The sequence below is a fragment of the Barbus barbus genome (genome assembly GCF_936440315.1).
Source record: "Barbus barbus genome assembly, chromosome: 18".
Taxonomy (NCBI): Eukaryota; Metazoa; Chordata; class Actinopteri; order Cypriniformes; family Cyprinidae; genus Barbus; species Barbus barbus.
The window spans coordinates 15399898-15412014 of record NC_136746.1 but is presented as its reverse complement, the minus strand read 5'-3'; the positions used below and the strand labels follow the sequence as shown (position 1 = coordinate 15412014).

Below are 12117 nucleotides of genomic sequence, written 5' to 3'. Positions count from 1 at the left end.
TACTAACAAAATATCTCAACACATGAGAGTGCTTACAAAGCTTTAGAAATGTGCTTAATTTTATTTTTACAGCTGAATTTTCATGGGAATCCTATTAAGCCAATGAGAATTTCACACTGGCTTGTGAAACTAAGACTATTTCAGTATTTCAGAATTGCATCATGATCACAGTGAGACCGGGCCGCATGAGCAGACTCTGAGACACCCGCTCTCAAGGGAAGTGACTCCTCACTTTCGTCTCTAAACAAGGAAATCTAGAGAGAGACAGGAACCTTCTCTAAACTTGTGCCATGACGCTGATGGTCAGATTTATGAGACTATCCATCAGGAATGCAGCCTGTGACTCAAGGGTTTGGTTTCACTGTCAGAAGAACCGATTCTAAAGACATGGCATACATGCCATTCAGATAGGATGCATGCATGGACAGTAATATTGTGGAACATTATTACAATCTAAAATAGCTGTTTTCTATTTTAATATATACATTTTAATGGTAATCTATACCTGTGAAAGCAAAGCTGAATTTTCAACAGCCAAAACTCTAGTCTTCAGTGTCACGTGATCTTTTTATTATTTTCTAATTCTGTTTTATTAAATAATTCTAATATATTGGTTTGGTGTTCAATTGTTTTTATTTATTTTTTTATCAGTGTTGCTTTTTTCAGTATAGAAAGTTCAAAAGAAATGCATTTTTTTAACACTGTAGAAATCTTTACTGTCACTTTTGATCAATTGAATGTGTCCATGCTAAATAAAAGCTTTAATTTAGCTTTAAAAAACATTGAAAAACAGTTTTTATAGTATATAAATATCAATATTTAAAATGACTAATATTTTAGTTATATCTCCAACCCTAAAAGCAATCATAGTGAGTTTCTAAAAAGAAAGGTGAACAACTCAATCACCTTGAGGTGCATCATGGTACGTGTCTCCAGGCAAATACAGTAAGTGTGAACGAATGTGCTATTTACTCCCAGGTGTTGAGTTGATGACAACGCTGCTCAGGCTCTGTGCCACTGATAGCATAGCGTCAGTCTTCCTATCCTTCACTATCCTTCACTGAACGCCAGCGCTACTTTACAGTGCTTTACTTACTTACTGCGTCAAGGTCAGACAAAAAGTTTACACTGCAAAAATATAATCGCCATGAGCGGAGAGATTCCGGCAGGATGTTATGTACTTTCGCATTAGTTAAGGTGGATGGAGCAAATCTGACAACCAATAAGCGGATGATGCAGAGGCCAACTTTTCAGTCAATGTTGCCAGGCAACGCTGCTGAAAACAGGCAACAGGGTTAAGCACAGGGGAAACAGTTTGGCTAATGTTGAGTCTGTCGTATTTACCAAACTAGTTGTAACATCACAGCTTGCTGTCTGTTTCTAGTCTGGGCACTCCATAAAACTGAAAACCTACTCAACGTCATCTGTGCCAACACCAGAATTACTGCCAGTTAAATAACAGGATAAATAGCAGGATCTCAAAAAAGACAAGAGCTTCCTAAAGATACAGGCTGCAGTAGTTTTTTGTCAAATGAACCCCAACTTCAAATCAGATGCCAGTTTAATGATTTATCACAGTGCAAAAGATAACACACTGAGATTCAATTACAGTCAGAAAAGACAAATATGAGATAAACAAGATGGTGAAAAAAGGTTCGGGATTTAGAATATTGTGTTGTTTTTGAACTTCTATGCACTCAGTTACAATGGGCTAGATAAGGAACATATAGATGAATGGTCAGTGCAGACAGGAAGTGACGTAAGAACAGTTCTAAGAGGCTACGTTCACACTGCAGGCAAATGTGGCCCAAATTTTTGACTCAATCTGTTTTTCTCATGACAGTGTGAACAGGACAAACCGCATGGAATCTGATCTTTTTAATTATAATAACTTTTTAAATCTTTTTTCCACTCCCATATATAGCACTAAATCTGATACAGGTCAGAAGGTTTGCAATGCAACCACAGTCTGAACAGTCATATCGGAATTTGACTTTTACGTCACTCTAGATCAACATTCATCACAATTCTGCACTCATGGAAGTCAATTCAAAGATTTTACATACTCAAAGTTATCAAGACTACAGTGATGTGTCAGAACTTATAAGTATTAAAGTGACAATTCTATACAAGCAAAACATGAGGTCTGACAGGACTCGTATCAGTAAAATTTCAAAACTCTGCTCTCTTCTGTCACATCCTTGTCTTTATTTTTCATATTGCCAGAACATAATTTCACTGGCTTCTGCTGCAGATCACACTATAAATAAATGCATAATCGCTTTCTTTATGTTCTCCGTGTTTACTTCCAGCAGAATTAGGCAACTTTTTCATTGTTGCTGAGGATTGTTTTTCAACTATGTGGGTTGAAGCGACCCCACTAACAGGATATTGGGCTAGTTTTGGACTAGTTTTGAGAAGTAATTGGGGGGATTTTGTTGTGAAAACCTGACAACCCTGTTCGTATTGTTCTTTTGCTCATACGGTTCAGTTCAGAACCATGATCTGTTCACACTGGAAATCTGATACTCGCCACATTTACAACAAAAATGTGAACAGCTACACAAAGAATTAGATCTGAGAAGGCACGCCGTGTGAATGTAGCCATAGAGAGACAAAAAATATAGGGTCCCGCATATAAAAAAAAAAAGGGATGACATGCAGTTTTTGTTTTAATAAAAATGGGTCACTTTCATACTGCCAACTTACCGCTTTGCCAAACTCCATCTCAGAAAAGAACCTATACCAAGGCTCATTCTCTAAATCTACATCTTCTGGACTTATGTCCTGAGTCTACAGAAATATGGCAACAAGGAAAGGAGGACAAAGAGAGAGAAAGAAAGAAAGAGAGAGAGGAAGATTCAGAATACAAAGACAATGAGACTGAATGATGATGTTACATGAAGTATCTCTTAATGTCATGATCTCAGACAGTAAGAAAAGCTCCAGGCTGAGAGAGTGGAGGAAACATGAATTGCATTTGTTTCCAGCTTGATGACTTATTGCAAGAACATCTGGTTGATCTCAGCAGTCAAAGGAACAGGAAATAGGAAATAAAGATCTCATAAAGGCAAAGTCCTGATGATGGAAAGGGTTCATTAGAGCTATGGCAAAATCTTTTACACTGTATAACAAGTGAATAAGAAGAATAAACATTCATATATTCAAAATGCATATTTTTACACTTCTGCTATGATTATAAATATTTTGCATTGATGTTTTTAAAAAATATCTGCTATACTTAAATATCAAGAATACAATAATAATGCTAAATTTAACATTACACTATCATTCAAAAGTTTGGGGTCAGTAAGTTTTTTTATGATTATTATTCAGCAAATACACATTCAAATTGATCAAAAGTGACAGTAAGGACATTTATGATGTTACAATAGAATAAGGATCATGTGACACTGAAGACTGAAGTAATGTCATTGCAGGAATTAATTATATCTAAAAATATCTTGAAATTTAAAAAGTTACTTTAAATGATAATAATATTTTAGATATTTACTGTTATTACTATATGATCAAATAAATAAGCATAAGAAACTTCTTTAAAAACATTAAAAAATTGTTACCAACCCCAAACTTTTGAATGATAGAGTACATATCTCTTACAAACAATACAAATATTTCACAACACTGAATTTTCACAGAAATGAAGGACTGTTTCTGCAAAACTAAATCAGATGTATAGACACAGGCAGCACATTATCTTCTGCCCTAGATAGGACCTGACCTAGAGCCATTTTAATTACTTTCCCTAACAATGAGGGAAAAAACGAAAGACCTAATGCAGCTTGCACTTTCTCTGCTTCAGTTGTTTCACTGACGAGGATCCAACATGCTTTGCTTTACTTCTACAATAAACCTATTACAGCAGTATGTCATCAGAAAGACATTATGTAATAGCAGCAGCTCCCAGAATGAGTCACACTTACAAGACTGAATCACTGAATGTCATAGTAATAAACCTTCCATGAAAAAAACAGACTCCCGCCCCTGCAGGAGCCTCTATTCTTAACTGGGTCTGGACACTACAAGTGTCACTTATTGATGAGCTATTTATAGCTGAGTAAGGGGTCCTTCTACTTCCTATATTCTAACATTATTGTGTGCACTGTGTGCGAAAACACACAAGATGTGTGCACTGTGTGCGAAAACACACAAGATATATGCTACGTATCACAACATTGAAAAGGGTCGCCAGTACAAATCACCTATCGAGGTCACTTAATAAGACTACCAAGAGACACACAGCTGTGAGTGTGCTGTCCTTGTAAGTGAAAGAGGCAGAAACCAGCTCTTGCAGTGTCAAACAGCATGCACAGGTCTGCACCACCAACACCAGCAACCAAACATGCGTATATAAAGAACATCATACCGGTCTCTCCAGCTTCAGCACTGAAGACTTTCCTGGCTCGTACTCAAATATGCTCTTGGGCTCGGCGCGGTACTTCCTGGTGTCTACTTTCTTGTCAGGGGGCTCCCACTCATTACTGCAGGGATGCATGGGGGGAGAGATGGAGTGATACAGTGAGAGAGGTGGAGAGTCGCCATGGCAACCAACAAGGGCAAGTTTTGGCTGCGCGTTCCCATACATGCAGCGTATGTTTTAAAAACACAGCATACATCCCTTATGGAAAAGCACTTTAATCGTCTAACCAATCTACACCAACATGTGTTCAGCTACTTGTATTGTATAGCTGTAATTTAACACATTTTTTCATTAAATTATTACAAATTAGTAATACTTTACAACACACCGTGAACTAACAAATACTGTAATATTATTTTTTTTTATTTTTATATTGGCATTGTGATCTATGTTAATGTATATAAATGTATATAAACATATATAACAATAATATTGTATAACAGCAGTGTAACAACAGTTTATTTATATAAACGTATATAAATGTGCTACTGTTCATACTATTAATTCAGTTTGTTCATAAAAAACTAATTAACTTCATTAAAAGAAATAAACATTAACATGGAAAACTAAACACTTTAAAAGCACAGTTTAATGTTAGTTCACAATTCCTAATTAATGTTAATTAATTGAACCTTTTTGTAAGTTTTCTCAAAATTATATTATCATTACAATCATTCAGGTGAAATGTAAATTTAAAAAAATATTCATAATATAAAAATTGTGCTATATTTAACATTATAGTGCACTGGCATTCAAAAGTTTGGGATCAGTAAGATTTTTTAAAATAAATTAATACTTTTATGCAGCAGCAATGCATTTTATTTGAATCAATTTAATGCATTAAAATCTTTTGTAAAATTACCTCTACTGAAATATTACAAAAGATTTATATTTAAAATAAATGGTGTTCTTTCTGACATTCTATTCATTGAAGAATCTTGAAAAAAGTATGTTTTTTTCCCATTTAAGAAATAAATCCTAATTTAAATCATTTTAAAAATTCATAATTTCTTTATTTATGCAACTCTTAATGATCTATGTTACCCACAAATCTTAAGAATGTAAAAAAAAAAAATTAATTTAATGTCATTAAATGCTTTTGTTTAAAATTTTTCAAAATGCTAAAACCTTCTTTATCCCCAGCTTTGGTACCATTTTTTATTTATTTATTGTTTTCATTTTTTGGATAGAGTTCATCTCCTAAGCCAACACATGCTTGTTAAGGCAGCATGACAAAGAAATTGTGAAGAAATGTCATCACCCTCTATCTTGAGCAACAAGATATGGTGCAAGAATTCACACTCTAATATGAAAGTTTCAAGACATCAGTCAATGAATGTACTAGAATCTGCTTCATTAATAATATTTGTTTCATGTCACGGCTCACCTCTGAGGTTTTAGGGAAGATGTGCGTGTTGGTACAGGCATCTGTCCTTTGGAGCTCCCCATGTCTACAGCACTCTTGGAGCGAGGGACTGCCCGCACTGAAACACAGTTTTCTTTAAATAAGAATTCATAGTGTAGCTTATATTTACTCTCGAAGGATTAAAACGAAAACACTTACCATCCTCACCACCATATGATGGCCAGTCATCTGAAAGAGTCAGAAAATACTTATTAGGTACAAATAAAAGTTAATGCAGCTGACATATTTTGAGAACTTAATATATATTTATTTCACATTTCAATTGTATTCCTAAGGTAGTTTGTAACCTGTTTTCTTATTGAACTGTACTTAGTGTAGCCTGTGCTCTAAATCTCTGGGAGGTATTCTAAACATCTAATATACACTAGGTGAAAATTACAGGGATTAGTATGACATACATAGCAGTCCATTATCAACTAAACAACAGCTCCAAGACAAGGCCACTTTATTTCCTCAGACTGATCCAACCAGTAGATGGCACTGTAACCACAGCAGTGTGTTTTCCTCATGCTTGAATATTCCATTAGCTGGTTAGTTACAATACAAATCAGACATTTATTTTCACCGCAAACTACTGAAAGGAGCCATTTCAATGATGATTATTTAACAAATACTTGAGACCAGCATTGTAATGGCATAGCTAACGGTGCCTTCTAAAGAATCCAATGGATACACAAAGCCCATTAGGTGTTTTAGTTGTGACTGCTTTAATAATTCAGCAGAATGTTTCTCTAAAAGCACAGCCACGAAACACATCACAGAGGTATGAAAGCTCTTAAAATGGAGGTAATCAATCTATGAGTTTTAAATACATGGTGATGTGGTTTTCTCAGTGTGTTGAAAATAACTCTATTACCACAGCTCACCTTGAGTGCTGTGATGCCTTTTTAGGACAATCAATTTGTTGACACTGTGTACATATAAATCAGCATCTATTGCACGTTGGGATTTGTGAAAGAATGGACACAGGATGGAGCCAACAATGTGGCGCATTAACACCTTATTATATATACTGCGGCTATTCTCAGCCAAGTTTGGGAAAGAAATGTTAATTGAATATAATACTTACTTACAAAGGATGCACTAAATTTATAAAAAATTGACACTGAAGGCATTTATAAAGTTACAAAAAAAATCAGTTGTTTAACAGAAATAAATTGCATTTCAAAATATATTCAAATAGAAAAGTTATTGTCATCATATTTCATAATATTACTATTTTTACTGTATTTTTGATCAAATAAATGCATCCTTGGTGAGCATTAGAGACTTCTTTCAAAAACATTTACAAAATCTTACAGACTCCAAACTTTTGAACAGCAGTGTATATCCTTTCTATTTTGGTTTTCATTAACTGCATATAAAATTACCCAACACATAGATAATAACGACAGGCAGAAAAGAGTGGCATGGAGGAATGTTAATAAATATCAGATTATACTGTAACTATTACTAAGGTACCTCTGGTTTTCAGTGGCCTGTCATTGCTCTCTGGAAATATGTAGGTGGGACGATATGGATTTTCTTCGACAGGCTCTGAGTAAGGTGAGTGAAAGACAAAACACACACTGACAAAGATGACTACACACATAGATACATGACTGAAATGTGACCTTCAGATTTGGACCCACAAAAAGATGAAATAAAAGTGTTGATACTATGTGATTCCCAAGGAGCATCTTTACCTGGGACTTTGTGAATCTGCTTGAACATGTTTCTGTACCAGTCCTTTGACAGCTCTGTGTTCTAGAAAACAAAATAATACAGATGGTGTTTTATTTATATACGATTTTGGATAGAGTTATGTAGTCAAATCTGCACAGATATATCTTGAGAACTAGACGTGGCTGTTTCTTACCCGTACTGGGACTCTGGGTGCCGGGACAGCCGAATGTTCAGACAGTCTCATTCTCTTTCCTTCCATGTCTGCTGGAGTCTCAGAGGAAGATTTATTCTGGCTGACGGCAGGGCTCCGATTAGGGCCACTGCCCTGCTCCGCCACAGCTTCTGAAGCACAAAGTCGGATCATAAGCGTCCAGAACACAAGATAAAATACACACTGGTCTGGTTATTTCAGCTGACACTTATCTTGGACATAATCTTTAAAAGTATCACTGAATGATTTAATATTTAAATGAATAAATTATTGCTACAGCTCTGTTTGAACGGGATTTTTTTTCTAAGAGGGTCATATATATATTTGTATTTGACAGATGTACTTTGTGATTTTTATCCTGTTGGAATCAAACAAGTTCTCACAATGCTTCTCCTCATTCATTTTAACAATTGTTGAATACTGTAACAAAAAGTTAAATTTTTTACATTTTATACAAAATGTTTAATCATCAAAATGTTTATCCACCTTAATAATAACTACAGAGATGCCATCCAGTCACACAGACGTCTTATGTTAATTTTACCTCAAACATAACTTTGAACACTAATCACAAGGGACAGAACATTCTCGTTTCTCTTTCTACATCATGAAAGCATTTAGATTTTTAATGCACGTGATACTTTTACTTTTGATCCATCCTGAAGTATTGAGAGGCTGGTATTTACCTCTGCTGTGCTGCAGCAAGACGATTGTTGGGTTGACGCTGCTTGTGGGGGGATATGAAGAGGACACTTTGGCGGCTGAGGTAATAGCACTCGGCTGATCAAGGCAGGACATGAGCTGAGACTGACTCTTACTTACAGGTGAATGCACCTGAGGAGAACACACAAAACAGACAATCTAGTTGTTGTGAAATACAGACAAGTTTGAATTTCCCAAGATTCCTTATGGGGGAAATTTGCATGAAATTTGCTTCACTACACTTCAGTTGTTTCAAGCAAACAATTGTTGCAAAGATTCCTCTGCAATGCTGATAAAGACAATGACAAATAACATAGAACAGCACTTAAAGTATTTGGTTACTTCTAATTATTTGTCTTCTGTCTTGAGGAGGTCATCAACACCAGGAGTATTCAGCTTTATAATAATTTTTTTTTAAGATTTATATAATGCTTAGCCAGTTTATTTTTTATAATATTATAGTAGACAACTCATTTATATAATTTACACAAAATTACTCAAATTAAAACATTTTACATGGTCAGTTTTCATTTTAAAGAGCCCATAGCATGGAAAAAATACTATGTAAGTCAATGGCTACCAGCAACAGTTTGGTTAGTAGCATTCTTCAAAATATTTTATTTTATGTTCAACAGAAGAAAGAAATTCGTACAGTTTTGGAACAACATGAGAGCACATAAATGATGAAATTTTCAATTTTGGGTGAACTACCCCTTTAATTTTCATTTAGGTTTTAGTCATTTTCTTATGTGCTTTTGTCAGTCTTCTACTCAGCTTTAATTTATTTGTAAGTTTTAGTCATTTTTGTACTTCAACTAATTCATCTTAAATTTCCAGTTAGTTGCATTTCTAGGTTTGTATCGTAATATTTTTATATTTTTTCTTGTTTTCATTATTTAATACAGTAATAGTTTTAGGTAACAATAACAACACTTGCTTAACAAATCACTAGTTAAAAGTTAGTTAATAGTCAGAAATTACATACTTTTTTCAAGTAACTTCTCCACTAATTCCCTAGAGCACCTTTAGGGATACATAATTGATCACCCTGGATCTATACCATTATAGATTATAATGCAAATAATAAAAAAGGAAATGTCATCTTGCTTGTAAAATATCGACAACATTCATTCACTGCTCTCATTTAAATGATTTTAAGATCTTGGGATCGAGCTGTTTAATTAGCACTGATATCAATCTCTAAATTGCATTTTTGCAAGAAAGCAAAGCATTGCTAAAAGGAACGAAGTTCAGACATGCTGACTCACCTTTGTTGGTGTCTCATTGACTTGAGTTGAATTTAAATCAGCTCCGGTGTTGTTTACACTTCTCTCAGCCAGACTTGTTTCTGTGGCATCTCCATTGACCGCACCAAGCCATCCACCTGTAACAAATCCAAACAGTTTGGATTCTCAAAGGATTATCCAATCTCCAAGGCACTTTTTAAAACCTAAAAAGACATAAACGTGAAATAAAGCTCCCTCCACTTGGCAGCAAACCTGTTTGCTTCCAGAACTAACCACAATTTATGCCACAACAAATTCCTTAATCCTCCATTAAACGAATCGCCAGCCAGAATCTGTCAGAACTGAACGCCACAGAAAGTCTTCATCCACTGAGATGCTAATTTATGACTGGAAAAAAACGATTCTCTGAACTTTGTCAGAAGAACAAGGGGACCATTGAACCCACTGTAAGAAGTGTTTGTTCCAATGGCCTTTTTATTCAGGCACAACAACAATTAAGGCATCTCTCCCAAGAGCTGGTAGTTAGCCAGAATAGTCCCAACATGGAGATGTTGAAAACGTCCACGCTGAAGGTTTCCATTTCCACAGCTCAAAGTGGGTGTGAACAAAAGACGTCTTTGATTATCCCCTGCAAATATGAACATTCACTGAAAGTTATTTGAGCAATGAAGTTGACTGTCAGACAATGATGTATATGTGCCACAAAAAATACAAATTTGTCTGTATAATTTACTGTGCAATTTAGCAACTAACCACATAATGCCCAGTGACTGTAAAAATAACATAACGTGAACCTTTTCATTAATAGGAAAAGAGGAAACTCAGGAGAGAACTGTTCCTGTAAACAGAGATCTTTCCAGTTAATGGAGGAACAGAAAAAAATAAAAGCACTTTTTAGTGCACATTATCTGCAGCTACAATCATATCCTAAGTAATATTATGACAGCACACAACAAGTAGTCTGGCACTGTCCTGCTTTGTGCAGTATATTCAGAGCACTCTCCTATTGACAAATCCTGCATTTCCAACTCACTTTTGGCAGAGTTTTTGGATAGCTCTTGACTTGTGCCGTCCTCGTCATCGATGTGCACTAGTGTGGCCCTCAAAGTAACAGCACCCTTGCCCTTGCAAACACGGGTAGGGTCCAGCTCTGCAAAAACATAAGCAAAGAAACTGATTTTATCTTTTCAAAGCACTAAATGAAGTTTAATATTACTCATTTGTAGCAATAGGCAACAATACATTGTATGGGTCAAAAGTATTGATTTTTCTTTTATGCCAAAAATCATTAGGATATTAAGTAAAGATCATGTTCATTGAAGATATTTTGTAAACTTTATTTTTGATTAGTAACATGCATTGCTAAGAACGTCATTTGGACAACTTTAAAGGCGATTTTCTCAATATTTAGATTTTTTTGCTCCTTCAGATTCCAGATTTTCAAATAATTGTATCTCAGCCAGATATTGTTCTATCCTAGCAAATCATACATCAATGGAAAGTTTATTTATTCATCTTTCAGATGTATCTCAATTTAAAAAAATGTACCCTTATGACTGGTTTTGTGGTCCAGAGTCACATTTGATATTACTCATAACGTTAGTCCCCTAAATCCTACAAATGCTGCTCTTACCAGTAGGCATGAGATCAGGGGAACTCTTCATGATCCTCAGAGGAGTTACTCGCACAGCAGATACAGTGCGCTGACAGGGTGGACGGGCTGCAAAACACATACAGCCATAAGTGAGATGTGGAGAACAGCAAAAGAAAGTAAAGAGAGCTATTATAATAGCATTTATCATTGTTTTCAACCTCCTCTGTGACATTTTGGGTCATGACCCACCCATTGAGAAACACTGCATTAGTTTTTCTGAGTTTTTTGTTAGACTTTATTGAGAACAACAGCTCTAATAATGCTCATATAGAGACCCTAGGGCTTTTTAAGTTCTAGGAAGATTGTAATCACAGTGTTCTCCGAAGGTTGGCACATATATCAAGAAAAGATGGATGAACGGAAGGAAACAGGGGGCCTGGCAATGAGAATACTGATTCAACAATGACTCAAGCCAGAGAGAAAGACAGAGAGAGTCTGTTTGTGAGTGCTTACTCATGAGCCTCCTGCATCAAGAAATTAGACAGCTATTACTCCTTCCTTGCTACTGTCTTTTATGTATTAGTGTTTTAAAACAGGCTTAAAAAAATATCATATAGTGTACTATATGAGACTATATGCACAGATTTAAAACTTGCATGCAGAGAAAACAGGTGTTTAAATTGCCTTTTGCCATTTTATCATAATTTATGTTGTTTTCTTTATCTGTGTTGCAATTGTTTTGTTTTGCATGTTTCATTCATGCCCATATAACAGAAAATAAAGGCCGGCCAGGCCTGCATAACATCAAGAAACTGGATGGAGATACTGAAA

At 35.3% G+C, this 12117-nt stretch overlaps 1 protein-coding gene across 3 annotated transcripts in view; it reads right to left on the bottom strand.

Moving 5' to 3' along the window:
• Positions 1-12117, bottom strand: part of LOC306884451 (sorbin and SH3 domain-containing protein 1-like) — a 46329-nt gene that overhangs the window by 20961 nt on the left and 13251 nt on the right. For 2 of the 3 annotated variants that reach the window (XM_079440316.1, XM_079440315.1), the window contains 11 exons: positions 11326-11412; positions 10726-10842; positions 9714-9829; positions 8430-8577; positions 7726-7874; positions 7553-7613; positions 7329-7403; positions 6006-6035; positions 5829-5925; positions 4388-4502; positions 2710-2793 (listed from right to left, as the gene is read on the bottom strand). In XM_079440316.1, coding sequence (XP_079296442.1) covers positions 2710-2793; positions 4388-4502; positions 5829-5925; positions 6006-6035; positions 7329-7403; positions 7553-7613; positions 7726-7874; positions 8430-8577; positions 9714-9829; positions 10726-10842; positions 11326-11356 — 1023 coding nt within the window. In that variant the 5' untranslated portion in view covers positions 11357-11412. The remainder of the gene's footprint in view (positions 1-2709; positions 2794-4387; positions 4503-5828; positions 5926-6005; positions 6036-7328; positions 7404-7552; positions 7614-7725; positions 7875-8429; positions 8578-9713; positions 9830-10725; positions 10843-11325; positions 11413-12117) is intronic. The other variant, XM_079440317.1, reaches the window with a different exon arrangement.